This window comes from Eptatretus burgeri, chromosome 13 (assembly GCF_056783735.1).
Source record: "Eptatretus burgeri isolate ZD-2024b chromosome 13, Ebu_testis_v1, whole genome shotgun sequence".
Taxonomy (NCBI): Eukaryota; Metazoa; Chordata; class Myxini; order Myxiniformes; family Myxinidae; genus Eptatretus; species Eptatretus burgeri.
Window position 1 is genome coordinate 17,043,877 of NC_140973.1, and position 21,368 is coordinate 17,065,244.

The 21,368-nt window shown below is 53.3% G+C and overlaps 2 protein-coding genes across 5 annotated transcripts in view; one reads left to right on the forward strand and one right to left on the reverse strand.

Annotated features, from left to right (window-relative positions):
• LOC147013944 (apoptosis-stimulating of p53 protein 2-like) overlaps positions 1-2,020 on the reverse strand; it is an 85,453-nt gene extending 83,433 nt beyond the window's left edge. Inside the window, exon 1 of one of the 2 annotated variants that reach the window (XM_085851348.1) lies at positions 1,858-2,020. The gene's annotated coding sequence lies outside the window, so the exon portion shown is untranslated. The remainder of the gene's footprint in view (positions 1-1,857) is intronic. The other variant, XM_085851347.1, reaches the window with a different exon arrangement.
• Positions 2,021-2,758: 738 nt separating this feature from the next.
• The window catches only part of POLH (DNA polymerase eta), a 41,791-nt gene continuing 23,181 nt past the window's right edge, over positions 2,759-21,368 (forward strand). The window contains exons 1-4 of one of the 3 annotated variants that reach the window (XM_085851351.1): positions 2,759-2,988; positions 3,220-3,368; positions 12,049-12,183; positions 12,734-12,969. In XM_085851351.1, coding sequence (XP_085707477.1) covers positions 2,986-2,988; positions 3,220-3,368; positions 12,049-12,183; positions 12,734-12,969 — 523 coding nt within the window. In that variant the 5' untranslated portion in view covers positions 2,759-2,985. The other 2 variants (XM_085851352.1, XM_085851353.1) reach the window with 2 other exon arrangements.

Here is a 21,368-nt window from a genome sequence, read left to right on the forward strand (position 1 = left end):
ATTCCTTGCTATCCTTGCTATACATAATAATAAATCCCATTCACTGTGCCACGTACCTTTCCTCACTTGATTGTAAATAAATGCTTGTGTAGAAATGTTCCCAGCTCATTCTCGTCTTTTCCTTCATTGTTCCAGCATGGTCCGTATCCTACCCTAGCCGGGACGTTATTCCCCAAAGATCTGTTTTCTAGCCGGTACGTCCTTAGCAGTTACACTCGGCTGCATCTGATTCGGTATGGTGATCCGGTTTGAACAAGGCATACTGAGGGCGTGTCCCCTGGTAATTAGATCACGTGACCATTAGGTAAACGGTATTTATTAGTCGTAGGACCCAAAGTCACGTGGTCGAGTTAGGCCAAAAAAAAAAAGTTGCATTGGCGTAACGGGTCACTGAAAAATAGGGTAGGTCGGTCGGGATCTTTTTTTATTTTATTTTTTTTTCCTAATAAATCCCTCCCAAAATCTCCCCCGGCTCGAGTACCACCCTTTTTGTCGGCGGGTTCTGTCCGAAACACTTCCGGGTTTTTGCGATCGCGATCGCAATCAACAAGATACTTGAAAACGATAGCAAAACAACAAAAATAGCAATAAAATAGGGTCGGCAAAATTTTTCGATAGCAAAAAAACAAAAAAAAAAACGTAGGGTCGGCGGAATTTTTAGGGTCGGGCGGGTTACGCCAATGCAACATTTTTTTTTTTTTGGCCTTATTGCTTTTCACGGTTGGTTGATTCGTGACCCGCCGCATTATGGAGTCATTCGTGTGCGACAGCCTGTGATTCTGGAGAGTGTGGTGGGAACCCGAGGTAGCTTCCCCCCCCCTCCCATGGTCTTCTCGCCCCTGACCCTGGGTCCGCAACAATATCATTCTCTTCACTAACCCCACCTCCACCCCTCACCTTCTTTTTACTTTTTTTCTTTTCATACACCTGTCTCTGTCTCTCACCCACCCCATCCCCCCCCCTCCATGGCATAGGTCTCCCCACCTCCCCCCTTTCTAGATTCCCCTCCCTTCTTCCTCCTCTCTCTCTTTCTCTTCCTTCCCTCCCTCCCTCTCTCAACCCCCTTATTGGGGGGGGGAAGGATGAGAGGTACGGGGGGGAGGATGAGGGGTGCGGGGTGGGGAATGAAGGGTATGGGGTGGGGGGAATGAAGGGTACGGGGGAATGAAGGGTATGGGGTGGGGGAATGAAGGGTATGGGGTGGGGGGAATGAAGGGTACGGGGGAATGAAGGGTACGGGGGAATGAAGGGTATGGGGTGGGGGGAATGAAGGGTACGGGGTGGGGGGAATGAAGGGTACGGGGGAATGAAGGGTACAGGGTGGGGGGATGAAGTATATGGGGTGGGGGGAATGAAGGGTATGGGGTGGGGGGGAATGAAGGGTTGGGCAGGAGTGAGGGGTACGGCGGGGAGGGGGGGAGGATGAGGAGTACAGAAGGAAGAGAAAGTTGGGTTAATGGGGGGAAAAACATCTCGGGTCTCCATTACATTGTAAGAAATGAACAAAACTCAGGGGTTTCCCGAAAGTTTATTCTATAACTTACATTGTGTAAACGAGGCACCATTTTCCGCCCCAATCTCCTTGGTAACCCGAGTTACAAACATTAACACAAGTGTTTACTCAGTAATCGTTGGTTCCAAAGAAAAGTTTAACTTTAGACCCCGATCCGTCGCCCACAAATTGTTATCCTCCAATGTAAACGTCGTTTTGCCCACTTGGCCCAAAGTACCGATGATTCCCCCGAGTACAGAACAAGAACAATAACAAACTCGATCCACGTTTATAATTCTCTCAATTAAACACAAACTTATTTAACCCCTTCGATAACGTGGTTATAATGAGTAAAGATCACCTACCCCTGATCGGCACAACTTCTCACACCGAGTATCGAAAACCAAACGCGTCACCTGCCGAGAACACCTGCGTCACGTGCCGAGAACACCTGCGTCACGTGCCCCACCCGTGAACCGTCACAAAAACTCTCAGTGAAGTCATGACGACGTCGATCCGTGAAACGTCACAAAGAAAGTGAAACAAAACACATAGAGGTGATTATTAATCCTGAAAATACATATTTGGTTAAAACATAAAAGTACGTCCTGTATTTGTTATTGTTAATAAAATAATGTAACATTGTGTGTTTTATCTTGTAATGAAGGATCCTTCGTCTCAACACTACAATCTACAATCTACAATCTACAATCTACAATCTACAATCTACAATCTACAATCTACAATCTACAATCTACATTCACGTTTATTGAAGTTTGTCACTTTGTTTGAGACTTCACTCTGATCGGCATAAACTATTCTGTTTTATGCACAAGTTTTGCTTTGTTTAATTTGAGGGCGACTCGAGCAATGAACTTAGTCCTATTGAGCAGTGTATAGGTAGCGTTAAAAAAAATTATTGTTCAACATCCGCTCTAATTTAATCTACTGTACTATGCTTTATAAAAGATAAGCGATATATAGATATTTTTCGTCTCCTCATTAAATAACGTTTTAAATCACACACGAGCCTGTGTGGTTTTTGTTGTTGTTGTTGTTGTTGTTGTTTTTGTTTTTGTTTTTGTTTTTGTTTTTGTTTTTGTTTTTGTTTTTGTTTTTGTTTTTAGTCGACGTTAATTTTCTCCTTTGTTCCGCACGTCGTGCTGAGGAAGAAATTCATGAAAGATCACTTACAGGGCTCAGAACTACTTAGAAAAAGGGACATTGCGTCAGTCGGTGAAAGAAAGTGTTGATGAAAGTTCCTCCTCATAAACTGTTGTTCTTCCACTTATTCGCTCTGAAAAAGCGACGATGTAAAACAACAACAACAACAACAACAACAACAACAACAACAACAACAACAACAACAACAACAACAACAACAACAACGCGCGAAATTCATCCTGTGCAGCGCGTTACAACGTGTTGGGTCACGTTGGTGGTTTATATCTGGAACAACACCTGTCCGTGTAACCGTCGTGGTTATTACATTAATGGTGAGTGTGGTTAAGTTCCAACTCGGTGGAGGTTTTTTTTTCATACTTTCCTGTGTCTCACCCTGCGAAATGTGGTTATAATTGGAGGTGCACCTCACCAGGTGACCCTTGATGATTTGTTCATGTGGAGCACAGTAGCAATTTGATCGAACAAATATGGACGGTGAATGACGACGACGAGGAGGTAAAGTGTCGCCCATTCTCCGGTCCCCTCCCCTGCGGTTCAAAAAGATGGTGTCTCCAATGGAGCGAGGACTGGACCGCGTGGTCGCCCTGGTCGATATGGATTGCTTCTACGTGCAAGTGGAACAACGACTGAACCCAGCACTCCGTGGACAGCCATGCGCCGTGGTTCAGTACAAGGGCTACCAAGGTGGTGGGTATGTTGGGGGGGGGGGGTCGCACATTGGGGGGGGGAGTCGCACATTGGGGGGGGGGGGTCGCACATTGGGGGGAGGGTCGCACATTTGGGGGGGCCGCACATTTGGAGGGGGTCGCACATTTGGAGGGGGGTCGCACATTTGGAGGAGGGTCGCACTTTGGGGGGTCGCACATTTGGAGGGGTCGCACATTTGGAGGGGGTCACACATTTGGAGGGGGAGTCACATTTGGGGGGTTCACACATTTGGGGGGGGTCGCACATTTGGGAGGGGGTCGCACACTTGTGGGGGGGGGTCACACATTTTGGTGTCGTTTTGCCATCAGGGTATTCCATTCACCACGACGGTGTTTTTCAGGTACTTCTGGGGTGGCCATCGGAGGCACCTGAAAAATAGAGGACAGTTACTTTTCAGTGCTCATTTATTAGGTCATCTCTATCATCTCAGTAGAGATGACCTAATAACCCCAGTCTCGAAGTCTCTCCGTCAGTCCACAATGAAACTGAGTGGAGACAAATAACCAATAGTGGAATGGATAGAGGCCGATGAGACATGCACCACGATATAACTTTCAAGGTCATCCAAGGTCGAGGTCAAGGTCACGAGGCTGTCAAAGTTGCGAAAATCGTCGATTTCAAATCGTATCTCCTCCCTCATTTATCAAGAGAGATCAAATGTTATTAGTGATTCAGATACTACAAACTATTATCTAGAACAACACGAGCCATTTTTTTGAAATTTGCTCTCGTTCCGATTTTTATAGCCCTTCAAACTTCGCTCTGATTGTTACATGTCCGGTGCGAATTTAAAGTGGTCATCCGGAGGCCGGCGCCAATCTCTGAAGATAAATTAGCATTAAAGCGTGCCTGTTGTTGTCAGGATGACTTATTCAGAAAAGTGTCTCCATCATTTATTTGAAGTGACCGACTGTTCTGGCGATCTGCATTCTACAACCAGATTCACGAGCCATGGAATCGATTACAGATGCCCCTAATTTGATTTTGCTTCTGTCGACCTCTGGCAGAGATGACCGGCACTCCCACTCAGGGGTATTTTTTTATTGATGAAATTTAGTTGTTTTGTATACAGCCTGTGGTTGTTGGTTGCATCATTTTCTGGAAGCGCGGCTGTGCTGCCGACGTAAAATGGCGTGTCACCAGCAAGCTGCAACTCATTTTGCCAACCTCGGAAGGATGACTATCCGAACCGACCCACCTGGCGTTATTGTTGTGGGGCCGAGTTTCGGTGGCGAGCACGACCGCTAGATGGAGCAGTAGAGTCGGCTCCACCGAACACCCAGAATTTATAGTTCGTCACCCCGGATAACTCCGGAGCCGACGGGTCCCTTATCGGACCGAAGATCGCCAATAGGTCGACTGCTTGGGATAGGGTCGATTGCCAATTTCAATTTACCGAAATACCCGCGTTGTCCAAACTACCGGGGAAATTCACCCTCTGCGGAGCTCGAGCGGAACGAGCCGTTCACGTGCTCGAACCGTGCGTAACCCGAGCGGATGGTTACCGAGGTCCGTCGGTCCAAATGCCCAATTTTCCGCTTCCAAATTTCCCAACACGCACCGTGCTAAACCAATGAAAGAAACACAGAAACGAGCTGAAACATTTAACAGGGGATTTATTTATAATGGGGGGAGGGAACACACAAAGAGCAGAGTTATCACAACTGAAGCAAGGCAAAGAATATACAACAAAAAGCACTTAACAATTCTACTTAACAGACGGGTACACACGCAGACATGCACAAAAGAAATGGGCCGGCCGGCCTTTATTGATGCCCCCCAGCTCGGAGAGAAGGTGAGCCGAAGGGGAAAACCTGTCAAGCACCTCCCCACCTTGTGCGGTTTTCGATGATCCGGTTCGGCGGGACTAGAACCCGCAACACAATGCAATGATGGACGCCAGCTGGCACGAAGGTGGATCAGACAGAATGCCGGCAGGCCAGACGAGGCTGAGAAGGTGACCAGGTGACGCGACCTTGACTGGACCTCTGCTGGACCTCAACACAACTGAAATCAACTAGACTCAAACTAAACTCCAGACGGATCGTAACTTCCCTCAAGCACAGTCGGGTCTCAACGCACTCTGGCCCAACAACTGCGCTGGACCGATCGCGACCTCACTCACGCACCGTCGGGTCTCAGCACTCTCTCGCTCAGTCCGATCGTGCCGAAACAATATCCCCTTCTTGTCCAGGGGGGGAGGGGATGCCTCCTCACGACCCGCTCTCCCTCACTGCACGGTTTGGGCGCGCAAAAACGCTCGTCACCTTTGTCACTGGCCAAACGGGCGCCAAGTCCGTTGATTGGTCCGGGGGGCATGGTGACATCACGCGGACCGCCCCTCACACGGAGGAGTCCCATTGGTCGAAGGACGGCAATCTCGCTCACATCACCCCAATTGGGCGAGAGCCGCCGCGAGGTTCCGCCTTGAACTCCGCCCACCACGGGTGCTATGGCGTTGAGTTGAGTAAGCGAGGTGAAGGCGTGTTGTTGGCGTTGTTGATGTAAAAATCCTAACTATCAAAATAACTCTGCAGCGCACGAGCATTTAATTCCCATTAGACTCGGAACGGGACCCTAACTAGAAACACATACTTACCGATATAACTGATCTATAGGAACTCTGACTGTTGTGTGCAGTAAGCTTCCAGATTTGTAACATTATTTTAACGGAACGACAGGGGCTCAAACTCAAGACCCTAACATCTCAAGACAGCCACCTTAACCGTTAAGCCAACACCAGGTTACGAACTAAATGCAGTACTAATTCATAATATCCACAGCTATTATAGTGTTTGTATTTATGTCCCTTCCTGGCATCATTCAGAAGTTGTTTGTTCCCCAGGAAGTGAATTCACATGTCTTTGCATTCCACTGAAAAATTAATGCAGATCTGGAGCTCTGCCTTCACACTGTGCATTTCCAGTGTGTTCCTCTCGTTTCTCCAAGCAGTGGTCATCCTTGATAAAACTTCTCCTGTGTGAGCATTGCTGCGTGGTATTTAGAATATGTACGAGATGATTATCTCTCGACCATTCGAGAGCTGAAGTTTGGCTTTCACTTCGGAATTTCCAGGAAGACGAGCGTTTAACAGCATCACACAACAGCCATAACCGTAACGTAAAGACGTCATGAGGAAATGTGACAAATAGGAACTTTGTTGGCATTCACAGGACCAATACAAAAACATAATTAATTAAATAAGAAATATATTAACCAATGAAAACCAACAATCAAAAGTTAAATTGCTGGTCGAAATTTTAGAAAAAAAACTGAACATGTAGGATTTGTTCTATAGTTCGACTGGACGGAATCGGCTCACTTGACCTAAAAATCTGCTCTGCTGTTCTTGCACTTCCTTTCTCAGCCATTTCACCCTGTCATTGCCTTAGATCATCTTCCATCTGCTTGGAAATCACCCAACATCACAGCATTACAAAAAACGGATACCCTGAACTACAGTCCAATCACCAGCAAGGTCAAAGAATCCATCATCACAGTTGATATGAAATTCTATCTTTTCTTCAACAACCTCATCTCAAGATCATCAATTCTGATTCTACCTTGGATGTGCTACTACTCTCCCAAAAACGGATGGAGGTTTTCAATGTCAGACATGAGATCTCTCTGGATATATCACGAGCTTTTGATACAGTCTGGCATCCTGTCTTGCTCTCCAAACTGTCTGCCTATGGAATCCAAGACCAACTCCACTCTTGGATTACTGAAGTTCTCCACTCTCGTAGCCAACGTGTGGCTCTCAACGGAACCCTTTCATCTCTTCCTGTCAAGGCCAGAGTACCCCAAGGTGGTGTTCTAGGCCCCGTACCATTCCTAATATTCTCAGCCATGATCTTTCTTGGGAAAGCCACATTTCAAAGTTGGCCTCGAAAGCCAGATTCTGACTGGGCACCCTTCATCGTGCAAAGTCCTTCCTTGGCACATCTGAGCTCCTATCCACCTACAAGCCTTTCATCCGCAGCTTGCTGGAGTATTGCTCTCCCCTCTGGGCTGGCTCCCCTGCCTCACCTCTTGCTCAGCTTAATGCCGTTAAAACCAAGGCTTTCAAGATCATTGGAATCTCTCGCAATGAAGCTGAGTCTTTGGGACTATCACTTCACCATCACCGACATGTCAGTGGCCTCTGTCTTCTTCCAACTCATTTCTGGTCTTGCACCCTCTGCCCTCCCTGTGCTCTGTCCCCCCACCCTCCAAGTATCTGCAAGATGCACGCGGTCCACCAGCAATTCCTTCTTAGTGAAACTGCCGAAATCCAAAACCCCTGCTCACCTCCACTCAATTATTCCTTTCTTTACCTGCCTGTGGAACCACCTTCCATACTCTCTTTGATCTCATTCTTCTCTCCTGGACTTCAAGACAGCTGTTCACCCCCAACCAAAGCCATGATTTTTTTCTACACCCATTAAACCACCCCACCTCTCCCAAAATTTTGCTTACATATCCATCTTGTCCACCACTTGTGTTCTCCCCTAACCCTGATCATCATTACCTGCATCCCTTGTTTGTCCGTCCAAGTCTACCTTCTCCCTCTGGCCTGCTATTGGCATTTTCCCTTTTTCCTGCTGTTCCATTTGTTATCTTGTGTCGTGGTCTGTTCTGCCCTAGCTCTTCCATGAGCCTAGCCCATGCATGAAAATAATAACAATGACAAGCTGGTAGGTGACATGGGTGGTCGCTATATAATTGCATACTAGTCATACAGTTTTTGACGGATTGGGCTGAATTTTTGACAAAGAGGTTGACAAGCTGGTAGGCGACGAGGGATTCGCTCGGATCGAAGCGCTGGATACGATGCTTTTCATTCTGACCGATCCACCGACGAAGATTCATTGCCAAGACGTATTGGTTCACATACAATTGTTCCTTTGCCTGGCAAGATTTTTCCTATTGCGTATTTTGCCAACTGGCACTCCTCATAAAAAAATTACGGTAAATAGACACCCTATTTTTGAAGGACTACCATTTGAAAAATAATCGGTTTGCTGGTTTGTGCTGTGGAGCCTCATGTTACACACACACACACACACACACACACACACACACACACACACACACACACACACACACACACACACACACACACACACACACACACACACACACACACACACACACACACACACACACACACACACACACACACACACACACACACACACACACGGAAAACCCAATAAACTTCTCTCAATGCACTTGTTTGACCACACCTCCTGAGCCACAATATTTTTCATAAGCCACGCCCACTTTCCCTAAGCTCCGCCCACTTTCCTAAGCCCCTCATAAAAAATGACGGTAAATAGAAACCCGATTTTTGAACGACTACCATTTGAAAAATAAAACCTCAATCAAAAATTGGCTCGAGTAAAATTTTCTAAATATCTCAAAGTGTTTAATTCTGAAGTCTCGTTTCTCTACATTCAAAACTGAAGGACAAGTATTGAAAATACTGTACGCGGTTTTTTGGCCGCTGCACATCAACGGGTGGTTGCGAGGCAACGAAATTCAAACACACACATTCCCAGACCATATGGCACCTGTTGGCAAAGTTTCATCGAAATCGGTTCGCTGGTTCGTGCTGTGGAGCCTCGCGTTGCAGACACACACACACACACACACACACACACACACACACACACACACACACACACACACACACACACACACACACACACACACACACGGAAAACCCGACAATAAGGGATATCTAGCATATATAGCGAATCCAATTACAGTGTGCACAAAAGCGTGGAAGCCGATTTTAGATTTTCGAAAAAAAAAATACACAATTTTCTTCAAAAATTTCAAAGTCCCGTTGTTCAGCAACGCTGGCGTCCATAGCAACGGTGCTCAAAAGCATACAACTAGATCCTGGGATGAACCTACCAGTCAAGTTTCATCAAAATTGGTTGACTCCTCTGGCTTCCAGAGCTGTCCATTACATACATACAGACAGATGGAAAACCTGAGAATACCGGTAGTCTTGCGACCACCCAATAATCTATATATTAATACTGAAGGATCAGTTTTGTGCTCCTCCTAGCGGTCGCGTCACGTTTTTCTCGGTACTGTGACCTGGACTGAAAGAAACTTCGTACCTGTAAGAGTGCATCGCACATCGTGGCAATAGTCAACTTTCAACTCTGAAGCAGAATAAACACTTTTCGTTTTACATTCGTTTACATGGCGACGTGTGACGTCACCGCTGAGAGGCGTCAGGACGTCATGACATCATCGGTCATTTGCTGACATCATCACGTCTGTCGTCGACAGACCGTTACCGCTGAGAGGTGTAATTACCAATTCCACTCCTCGAAAATAGCGTCTGCAATGTAAAACCCTCTTCTGCACATGCTGACTACCTCAGAATGTGAATTTGACACAAAAAATGTAACAAGAAACATTGTATCTTCTATATATTAATACTGAAGGACCAATTTTGTGCTCCTCCTCGCGGTCGGTCACGTTTTTCTCGGTACTGTGACCCGGACTGAAAGAAACTTCGTACCTGTAAGAGTGCATCACACATAGTGGCAATAGTCAAACTTCAACTCTGAAGCAGAATAAACACTTTTCGTTGAGGCGGGGGTGGGGGATGAAGAGACCGGGGCAGGGAGTGAAGAGGTGGGGGGGGGGCAAGGTAAACAAATTTTGGGGCGGGGGTAAGCAAATTGAAAGCTGGAGACGGTGGGGGGAAATGGGGCGAGGGATGAGTGGGCGGGGGCTGGGGTGAATTAGGCGGGGTTGAGTGTGAGGGGGTGGACAGGGGGCGGGGGCAAGTGGGCGGGGAATCAAGAGACGGGGGGCGAGGAGTGAAGAGGTGGGGGCGGGGCCAGGGTAATTAAATTTTTGGGCGGGGGTAAGCAAATTGAAGGCGGGGGGTGGTTTTTCATCATTGTTTCATCAAGGTCACATCATTGTTTCATCATTGATCGTTCGGCATGTGCAACTCATGTACCGTTTAATTTTTAGAGGTGACTCGGCATTCTGAGCAAATTGAAAACGGTCTCTCTGAGATACCAGCATGTGGATGTTTCAAAACAATAGACCGATTACATTCTTTAACTTGAGCATTCACATAACATGTTATGCAGTATTCAAGGACAGTATATACTTCAATTTAAACAAGAAAAAAAAGACATAAAATATCATCGCCCCCGTTATTTTGGTAATTTTGCTGTCCCGAATTAAATGGCGAGCCCATATTTATTTTCAACGATAATGGCCACCAGTCTACCAGTTGGCTATCTTTGATCAGATCACAAAATAAAGTGAACTGCACATGTATGCCATCATGTACTGTCATTGTGCCAGGTTTGAACAAAATTGGACCATGCATGTCTGAGAAATGATTGGAGATACATTTAAGTACCAAAATGGCCACCAGTTGGCTATCTTGGATCTGATTAAAAATAAAAAAGACGTGCTTACATAAGCCATCATTTGTTACCTGATTGCCAAGTTTGAACAACATTGGTAAATGCTTGTCTGAGAAATGGTTGTGGACGTGTTCGACATCGGGATTTTTTTTTTTACAACTAAAAAGTCGCCAGTCTGCCATCTTTGATCGCATCGTAAAACAAAATGATGTGCATATGTATACCATCATGTCTTGTGTTTGTGCCAAGTATGAATAAAATCAGTCCATACATGTCTTCCACCAAATATTTAATACTATTCAGACTTTGGGAAGGCCTGGTGTTGACTTAATAGTTAAGGTGGCTGGCTTAAGATCCTTGGGTCTTGAGTTCAAGCCCCCTGTTGGGCCGTTCATTTAACACCAGGTAGCGTTTACTCACAGCCTGTCATCCTTCCGAGGTCAGCAAAATGAGTACCGGTGTGCTCGGTGTCATTGCATCAGCTGCGCCTCCAGAAAATGATGCAGCACAGGCTGCATACAAATAGATAAATAAGACTTTGGGAATTTGGTCATTGATTGAAGCTATACTCATTTTGAATCATATAAAATGTGAACATGGAATCATGTAGTGGGTTTGTAAGGGTCCACTAACTGTTGGACCCTCCCTCTCCAGATATGACTATCAATAATATGCTTTGAGACTTTGCCCCTGGGAAGGTGGGATAAAAAAATGCATAGCCAATAAAAATTGTAAAACCATTACATTAACAGCTGACAAATTGGAGGAAAATATTGCTGATTGAGGAACTGTTCAATTTTTTCAGTGATAGGTGAAGAGTTGGGGGGTACAAAAAAAAGAGCAGCAAATCGTTGTGGGAGAACCCCATGTGTCACTCGGTAAATCTGTATGGTGTAGCGCCGCTCCAAGTCGGGGGGGGGGTGTGGGTGGGAGTGTGGGGTATGACGAGTCTTGCTAAAATACACCGGGGGAGTTATCCTTTTCTGGGGGAGTTATCCTTTTCATAAGGACGGGTTCTTCACCAGTGGAATTGAATTAGAGCGATGCGATATGCCATTGTCATCCGCTTTACAGTAAGTTTACTTTTTGCCAAACGCAACTAAATGCAATCTGGCCCTTAACCCGGCCTTCTCTGAATTCTATCGGTTGATGTTCATGAGGTGTGGAATGTGGTGCGTGTGCACGCACGTACTGTATTGTGCATTTCACTGTTATTTGCTTTGTAGAATGTGATAATTCTTCACTTCCCCTGCCTCTTGTGTGCAGTATAATAGCGGTGAGTTATGAGGCACGGGCATGTGGCGTCACACGAAACATGCGGGGTGATGAAGCCCGAAAGCTGTGTCCCACGATAAAATTAGCTCGTGTTCCTGAAGCACATGGCAAGGCTGATCTGACGAGGTGTGTATCACAACAGTTGACATTGATTTTATATATATATATATATATATATATATATATATATATATATATATATATATATATATATATATATATATATATATACTAATTCTGTCTGTCTATCCCACACAAAAATGCTCCTTGGAGAGAAACAAAATGATGAAGTAAAAGTTGCTTCAAATGAATTCAAACCTGCACGAAAATTATAACGTTTTTCAATCAGGCAGAAAATTGAACTCGAGCCGTGTATGGGCAACAATCCTCTGCCTCGATCGCTGCCGCAAAAAAAAACCCCATCCCGTTGCCGTTAAATATGTAATCTGCCATTTCTGAGCTGTTTCGACCAGCACAAGAATGAAGGGCTTCCTTTTTTTTTTTTTTTTTTTTTTTTTTTTTTTTCCCTTTTTGTGGTATTTTTACCATGGGTTTCACTAGTTTGTTGAAACGATGATTCATTTCTGAAAACTTGATTGTCAGGGGTTTGTTCATAGTTTTTATCATGGCTCTGTGCAACTGTACCGTGACTTTTCTTACTACCCTGGTGATGCAGGTATCGAGAAGCAAGTGTACAAGTAATTGACGTGATGTCACAATATGCCATAGTCGAACGTGCCAGCATCGACGAGGCATATGTGGAACTGACAGCACAGGTGCAAGAGAAAATCCGGCAGATGGAGGGACATGTGCCCATCCCTTCACAGTTGCTCAGAACATTTGTGGAGGGATGGCCACGGGATGATGAATGTGAGAAAGAAAAACCTCTCAATGACTGTGAGGATGCCAAAGGTGAGTGAGTTTTGATGTCAGCAATGATGAGCAAGTTGTGATGCTTTTATGAAACTATTTTATAAAGTCAGTTTGCACAATCGAGTAAACATTTCCAATGCTCTGTGCAATCCATGTGCTAAAAATTTTTTGTATTCCTCTTACGAGCAAAGAACCCATCCGAATGCACAGGTTAATTCCCCACTTCTATGATGTCTCGATACGTACGCCATTTGTGTATGGTTGTACATGAGAATGGTTGTATGGTCCTCAGGGCTACCGCGTGTGAGTTTGGCTTGCTTTCTGTACATCATTTGTGGGTGGTTGTATGAGTATGGTTATATAGCCCTCGGGGCTCCTGTGAGCAAGGGTGGCTTTGCGATGCATACCCAAAAGGAAATGCTCACAAATGAGTGCAGTTATATGCATTCTCTGGGATTTTCAGGAATTGTGTACAAAACGGACAGATACAGTCAGGCCACATGGCGATACCAACACGGGCCTAGGTCATGTCCACACTTTCATAAAGCGACACAATACGATACACATTTACAGAGAGAGAATTGGGGTCCTCCAAGAACCCCTTGAGGTTAAAAAAAAATAAACAAAATTGCTCCCTGAAAGCTTCCTGTGCAACCGCAAGTACCATTACCAGTTGACAACTTATTCTGTGCAGTAGTTCAGGAGTGCATATCCTGTAAGATGAACGAACACACACTTCTCCAATTATATATACCGTAACTAGCAAGTACAACCTGTCGCTTCGCTGATGGAAATATTGAGAGAGAGAGAAGATGGGGAGGGGAAAGAGAGAGAGAGGGGAGATGGGGGAGAGAGTAAGGCCTCACCACATGTTGCTGTACATTCCGGGAGAGGAGGGAGTGCGAGTGGGGGGAGGGGAAGAGGGTGTTCTCGATTGAGTGGGGAGAGGGGTTGTCGACTCGTTTGGTAGGGGGAAAAGGGTTTTTTTGGGCGGGGGTTGACTTGCATTCGGGAGGGGAAGCGAGGGGTGGTTCCGTCTGCCGGCATTAGTACAGGATTTAAGAAATGGGGTATGCTAAAACAGCACGTTCAAACGGGTCGTAATAAACATCGCCCGGAGATGTCCATGGAGGGGGGAGCAGTTTTTGGAGGAGGTAAGTGTGAGTGGAGGGGAAGGGAAGGAAGGAAGGACGTTTCTTTTAATCGTCAATAAGCCGTGCTAGTGTTTGTTGCTTTATTTAATTTTCGCACACGTTTTACAACTAAAATGCAATAAGCTTTAGAATGTCTTGACCTAAGCCAAATTTCAAAATTTAAACTGCAGAATTGAGCTTATCAGCAGCTGTGACTGCTAAAAAGAAGTATTCATTTGTCCAATTTGCACATTCTTTGACACCGCTTCCTCTCCTCGGCCTCCGGAAGCACGCGGAGATGTCCGGAGAGTTGTTTGGGGATGGCAGGGGCTTGTGAGGAGGTGAGCATGAGTGGATGGGAAGGGAAGGCAGCACAATAGAATATGAGTTTGGCAAACTTAATAATAGGTGCAAAGGAAACAAAATAACATCTGAATTACATTTTCTACATACAACTAGCAAAATAATAAAGAATAAATTTAATTATAAATGTGTAACTTTTTCCGGGCGGTGTTTAGTATGACAGCGGTCAAACAGGATAGCAATACTGCCTGCTGTCGCTTTCAAACAGCACGTACCATTTTAAAAGATATTACAACATGGGCTTCCCTTGAGGGATGTCCCTCGAACTGTGGCTGTCACTGTGTTCACCTGCTCTGTAACTCTCCAAAGCGAAGGTTACATTTTCAACTTTTGTCAGATTTAACGAAGACGAAGACATGTTTATATGTGTACTTCCTTTCCTTTATCACCTTCACAGTGTCTTGAATGTCAATTTGTAATTTCATTTTCAAAAACAACTGCTGTGATTAAAAAAAAGAATAAGAATCAATGACACCGCTGTTGACTGTAAGGCTGACAAACATCAGTTGATGAGGAACTGCTGGCTTGGCAAGTGATTAGCGATGTATACAACGATTCTTAGGTATGAAGATCAGCGACGTATTCAGCGATTCATAAGTATGAAACTATCGTCCAGAAATCATTACGACCTTTTCCAAGGCAGGGCATTTTTGAGTAGGATTAAGAACCCTGCAAGGTGAATGTGGGCTGACCAAGGTCAAGCCTGTTTTTCGTTTTAATTCAATAAGGCCATTAATTATCTTCAAAAGGGATGTTTAAACTTACCCAAATATCCAGTTTTCATTCATGCATTCTCTTGGAGTTCCCTTTATATGCGTGCAAACTTTTGGGCCACGATATGCCATGGTTTTAGAGTTTTGGAAGAGACTCGTACTAACATTTATTATTACAATTCTGTTGGACCCCACTATTCGCAGGGGATACGTTTTAGGAAAATTCTGCAAATGTCGGGACATTGTTTCACTGGGAAAAAGGGGAATAGGTTCCTGGTGGCTCGTAATTCATAAGGGAAGATCACAAATCTCATGAAAAACCATGAATGCGCGCAAAAAAACTGCGAAAACGTATAAAAACCGTGAATACGTCCACGAAAAAATGCGAAATAACCATGAAAACACGGATGCGAAATAACCATGAAAACAAAAAAAAACCTGCGAACATGCAAATCGCAGGGCCACGAATGTGGAATTGGGATGAATTTTATCAACCGTGAATACGTGGGGTCCGCGAATAGCGAATCCGTGAATAGCTGGGTCCGACAGGACGAGCAAATACAACCTTTCACTTCGCTGACAGGAATATGAAGAGAGGGTGAGAGTAGTGGGAAAGAGAGAGGGCAAGGTGAGAGTGCAGGGTGAGAGCAGTGGGAAAGAGATGGCAGAGTGAGAGCGGTGGGAAAGAGAGGGCAGAGTGAGAGCGGTGGGAAAGAGAGAGTGCGGTGGGAAAGAGAGAGTGCGGGGGGGGGGCGGTGGGAAAGAGAGAGTGCGGGGGGAGAGCGGTGGGAAAGAGAGAGTGCGGGGGGAGAGCGGTGGGAAAGAGCGAGTGCGGGGGGAGGGCGGTGGGAAGGAGGGAGGGGGGGGGGAGGGGGGTGGGGAGGAGCGGGTGCGGGGGGAGGGCGGTGGGAAGGAGCGAGTGCGGGGGGAGGGCGGTGGGAAGGAGAGAGTGCGGGGGGAGGGCGGTGGGAAGGAGAGAGTGCGGGGGGAGGGCGGTGGGAAGGAGAGAGTGCGGGGGGAGGGCGGTGGGAAGGAGAGAGTGCGGGGGGAGGGCGGTGGGAAGGAGCGAGGGCGGTGGGAAGGAGCGAGTGCGGGGGGGGGGGCGGTGGGAAGGAGCGAGCGGGGGGGGGCGGTGGGAAGGAGCGAGCGGGGGGAGGGCGGTGGGAAGGAGCGAGTGCGGGGGGAGGGCGGCTGGAAGGAGCGAGTGCGGGGGGAGGGCGGTGGGAAGGAGCGAGTGCGGGGGGGGGGCGGTGGGAAGGAGCGAGTGCGGGGGGGGGGGGGCGGGAAGGAGCGAGTGCGGGGGGAGGGGCGGTGGGAAGGAGCGAGTGCGGGGGAGGGCGGTGGGAAGGAGCGAGTGCGGGGGGAGGGCGGTGGGAAGGAGCGAGTGCGGGGGGAGGGCGGTTGGAAGGAGCGAGTGCGGGGGGAGGGCGGTGGGAAGGAGCGAGTGCGGGGGGAGGGCGGTGGGAAGGAGCGAGTGCGGGGGGAGGGCGGTGGGGGGGAGCGAGTGGGGGGGGAGGGCGGTGGGAAGGAGCGAGTGCGGGGGGAGGGCGGTGGGAAGGAGCGAGTGCGGGGGGAGGGCGGTGGGAAGGAGCGAGTGCGGGGGGAGGGCGGTGGGAAGGAGCGAGTGCGGGGGGAGGGCGGTGGGAAGGAGCGAGTGCGGGGGGAGGGCGGTGGGAAGGAGAGAGTGCGGGGGAGGGCGGTGGGAAGGAGAGAGGGCGGTGGGAAGGAGAGAGGGCGGGGGGCGGTGGGAATGAGAGAGGGCGGGGGAGGGCGGTGGGAAGGAGAGAGGGCGGGAGGAGGGCGGTGGGAAGGAGAGAGGGCGGTGGGAAGGAGAGAGGGCGGTGGGAAGGAGAGAGGGCGGGGGAGGGAGAGAGGGCGGGGGGAGGGAGAGAGGGCGGGGGGAGGGAGAGAGGGCGGTGGGAAGGAGAGAGGGCGGTGGGAAGGAGAGAGGGCGGGGGGAGGGCGGTGGGAAGGAGAGAGGGCGGGGGGAGGGAGGTGGGAAGGAGAGAGGGCGGGGGGAGGGAGGTGGGAAGGAGAGAGGGCGGGGGGAGGGAGGTGGGAAGGAGAGAGGGCGGGGGGAGGGCGGTGGGAAGGAGAGAGGGCGGGGGGAGGGCGGTGGGAAGGAGAGAGGGCGGGGGGAGGGCGGTGGGAAGGAGAGCGGGCGGGGGGAGGGCGGTGGGAAGGAGAGAGGGCGGGGGCAGGGCGGTGGGAAGGAGAGAGGGCGGGGGAGGGCGGTGGGAAGGAGAGAGGGCGGGGGGAGGGCGGCGGTGGGAAGGAGAGAGGGCGGGGGGAGGGCGGTGGGAAGGAGAGAGGGCGGGGGGAGGGCGGTGGGAAGGAGAGAGGGCGGGGGGAGGGCGGTTGGAAGGAGAGAGGGCGGGGGGAGGGCGGTGGGAAGGAGAGAGGGCGGGGGAGGGCGGTAGGGCGGTGGGAGGGCGGTGGGAAGGAGAGAGGGCGGGGGAGGGCGGTAGGGCGGGGGAGGGCGGTGGGAAGGAGAGAGGGCGGGGGGAGGGAGGCGGTGGGAAGGAGAGAGGGCGGTGGGAAGGAGAGAGGGCGGGGGGAGGGCGGTGGGAAGGAGAGAGGGCGGGGGAGGGCGGTGGGAAGGAGAGAGGGCGGGGGGAGGGCGGTGGGAAGGAGAGCGGGCGGGGGGAGGGCGGTGGGAAGGAGAGCGGGCGGGGGGAGGGCGGTGGGAAGGAGAGCGGGCGGGGGGAGGGCGGTGGGAAGGAGAGCGGGCGGGGGGAGGGCGGTGGGAAGGAGAGCGGGCGGGGGGAGGGCGGTGGGAAGGAGAGAGGGCGGTGGGAAGGAGAGAGGGCGGGGGGAGGGCGGTGGGAAGGAGAGAGGGCGGGGGGAGGGCGGTGGGGAAGGGAGAGCGGGCGGTGGGAAGGAGAGCGGGCGGGGGGAGGGCGGTGGGAAGGAGAGCGGCGGTGGGAGGGCGGTGGGAAGGAGAGAGGGCGGGGGAGGGCGGTAGGGCGGGGGGAGGGCGGTGGGAAGGAGAGAGGGCGGGGGAGGGCGGTGGGAAGGAGAGAGGGCGGTGGGAAGGAGAGAGAGGGCGGGGGGAGGGCGGTGGGAAGGAGAGAGGGCGGGGGGAGGGCGGTGGGAAGGAGAGAGGGCGGGGGGAGGGCGGTGGGAAGGAGAGCGGGCGGGGGGAGGGCGGTGGGAAGGAGAGCGGGCGGGGGAGGGCGGTGGGAAGGAGAGCGGGCGGGGGGAGGGCGGTGGGAAGGAGAGAGGGCGGGGGAGGGCGGTAGGGCGGGGGGAGGGCGGTGGGAAGGAGAGAGGGCGGGGGAGGGCGGTGGGAAGGAGAGAGGGCGGTGGGAAGGAGAGAGGGCGGTGGGAAGGGAGAGAGGGCGGGGGAGGGCGGGGGGAGGGCGGGGGGAGGGCGGTGGGAAGGGAGAGAGGGCGGGGGAGGGCGGTGGGAAGGAGAGAGGGCGGGGGGAGGGCGGTGGGAAGGAGAGAGGGCGGTGGGAAGGAGAGAGGGCGGGGGGAGGGCGGTGGGAAGGGAGAGAGGGCGGGGGGAGGGCGGTGGGAAGGAGAGCGGGCGGTGGGAAGGAGAGCGGGCGGGGGGAGGGCGGTGGGAAGGAGAGCGGGCGGTGGGAGGGCGGTGGGAAGGAGAGAGGGCGGGGGAGGGCGGTAGGGCGGGGGGAGGGCGGTGGGAAGGAGAGAGGGCGGGGGGAGGGCGGTGGGAAGGAGAGAGGGGCGGTGGGAAGGAGAGAGGGCGGGGGGAGGGCGGTGGGAAGGAGAGAGGGCGGGGGAGGGCGGTGGGAAGGAGAGAGGGCGGGGGGAGGGCGGTGGGGAAGGAGAGAGGGCGGGGGAGGGCGGTTGGAAGGAGAGAGGGCGGGGGGAGGGCGGTGGGAAGGAGAGAGGGCGTGGGGAGGGCGGTAGGGCGGGGGGAGGGCGGTGGGGAGGGCGGTGGGAAGGAGAGAGGGCGGGGGAGGGCGGTAGGGCGGGGGGAGGGCGGTGGGAAGGAGAGAGGGCGGGGGGAGGGCGGTGGGAAGGAGAGAGGGCGGTGGGAAGGAGAGAGGGCGGGGAGAGGGCGGGGGGAGGGCGGTGGGAAGGGAGAGAGGGCGGGGGAGGGCGGTGGGAAGGAGAGAGGGCGGGGGAGGGCGGTGGGAAGGAGAGAGGGCGGGGGAGGGCGGTGGGAAGGAGAGAGGGCGGGGGGAGGGCGGTGGGAAGGAGAGCGGGCGGGGGGAGGGCGGTGGGAAGGAGAGCGGGCGGGGGGAGGGCGGTGGAAGGAGAGCGGGCGGGGGGAGGGCGGTGGGAAGGAGAGAGGGCGGGGGAGGGCGGTAGGGCGGGGGGAGGGCGGTGGGAAGGAGAGAGGGCGGGGGGAGGGGCGGTGGGAAGGAGAGGGCGGTGGGAAGGAGAGAGGGCGGTGGGAAGGAGAGAGGGCGGGGGGAGGGCGGGGGGAGGGCGGGGGGAGGGCGGTGGGAAGGAGAGAGAGGGCGGGGGAGGGCGGTGGGAAGGAGAGAGGGCGGGGGGAGGGCGGTGGGAAGGAGAGAGGGCGGTGGGAAGGAGAGAGGGCGGGGGGAGGGCGGTGGGAAGGAGAGGGCGGGGGGAGGGCGGTGGGAAGGAGAGCGGGCGGTGGGGAAGGGAGAGCGGGCGGGGGGAGGGCGGTGGGAAGGAGAGCGGGCGGTGGGAGGGCGGTGGGAAGGAGAGAGGGCGGGGGAGGGCGGTAGGGCGGGGGAGGGGCGGGGAAGGAGAGAGGGCGGGGGAGGGCGGTGGGAAGGAGAGAGGGCGGTGGGAAGGAGAGAGGGCGGGGGAGGGCGGTGGGAAGGGAGAGAGGGCGGGGGAGGGCGGTGGGAAGGAGAGAGGGCAGGGGGAGGGCGGTGGGAAGGAGAGCGGGCGGGGGGAGGGCGGTGGGAAGGAGAGCGGGCGGGGGGAGGGCGGTGGGAAGGAGAGCGGGCGGGGGGAGGGCGGTGGGAAGGAGAGCGGGCGGGGGGAGGGCGGTGGGAAGGAGAGCGGGCGGGGGGAGGGCGGTGGGAAGGAGAGCGGGCGGGGGGAGGGCGGTGGGAAGGAGGGAGGGCGGGGGAGGGCGGTGGGAAGGAGGGAGGGCGGGGGAGGGCGGTGGGAAGGAGGGAGGGCGGTGGGAAGGAGGGAGGGCGGGGGGAGGGCGGTGGGAAGGAGGGAGGGCGGTGGGAAGGAGGGAGGGCGGGGGGAGGGCGGTGGGAAGGAGGGAGGGCGGTGGGAAGGAGGGAGGGCGGGGGGAGGGCGGTGGGAAGGAGGGAGGGCGGGGGGAGGGCGGTGGGAAGGAGAGAGGGCGGGGGGAGGGCGGTGGGAAGGAGAGAGGGCGGGGGAGGGCGGTGGGAAGGAGAGAGGGTGGGGGGAGTGCGGTGGGAGGGCGGGGTGGGAAGGAGAGAGTGCGGGGGGAGGGCGGTGGGAAGGAGAGAGAGTGCGGGGGGAGGGCGGTGGGAAGGAGAGAGGGCGGTGGGAAGGAGAGAGGGCGGGGGGCGGTGGGAATGAGAGAGGGCGGGGGGAGGGCGGTGGGAAGGAGAGAGGGCGGGAGGAGGGCGGTGGGAAGGAGAGAGGGCGGTGGGAAGGAGAGAGGGCGGTGGGAAGGAGAGAGGGCGGGGGGAGGGAGAGAGGGCGGGGGAGGGCGGTGGGAAGGAGAGAGGGCGGTGGGAAGGAGAGAGGGCGGGGGGAGGGCGGTGGGAAGGAGAGAGGGCGGGGGGAGGGTGGTGGGAAGGAGAGAGGGCGGGGGGAGGGAGGTGGGAAGGAGAGAGGGCGGGGGGAGGGCGGTGGGAAGGAGAGAGGGCGGGGGGAGGGCGGTGGGAAGGAGAGAGGGCGGGGGGAGGGCGGTGGGAAGGAGAGCGGGCGGGGGGAGGGCGGTGGGAAGGAGAGAGGGCGGGGGGAGGGCGGTGGGAAGGAGAGAGGGCGGGGGCAGGGCGGTGGGAAGGAGAGAGGGCGGGGGGGAGGGCGGTGGGGAGGGCGGTGGGAAGGAGAGAGGGCGGGGGAGGGCGGTGGGAAGGAGAGAGGGCGGGGGGAGGGCGGTTGGAAGGAGAGAGGGCGGGGGGAGGGCGGTGGGAAGGAGAGAGGGCGGGGGAGGGCGGTAGGGCGGGGGGAGGGCGGTGGGAGGGCGGTGGGAAGGAGAGAGGGCGGGGGAGGGCGGTAGGGCGGGGGGAGGGCGGTGGGAAGGGAGAGAGGGCGGGGGGAGGGCGGTGGGAAGGAGAGAGGGCGGTGGGAAGGAGAGAGGGCGGGGAGAGGGCGGGGGGAGGGCGGTGGGAAGGAGAGAGGGCGGGGG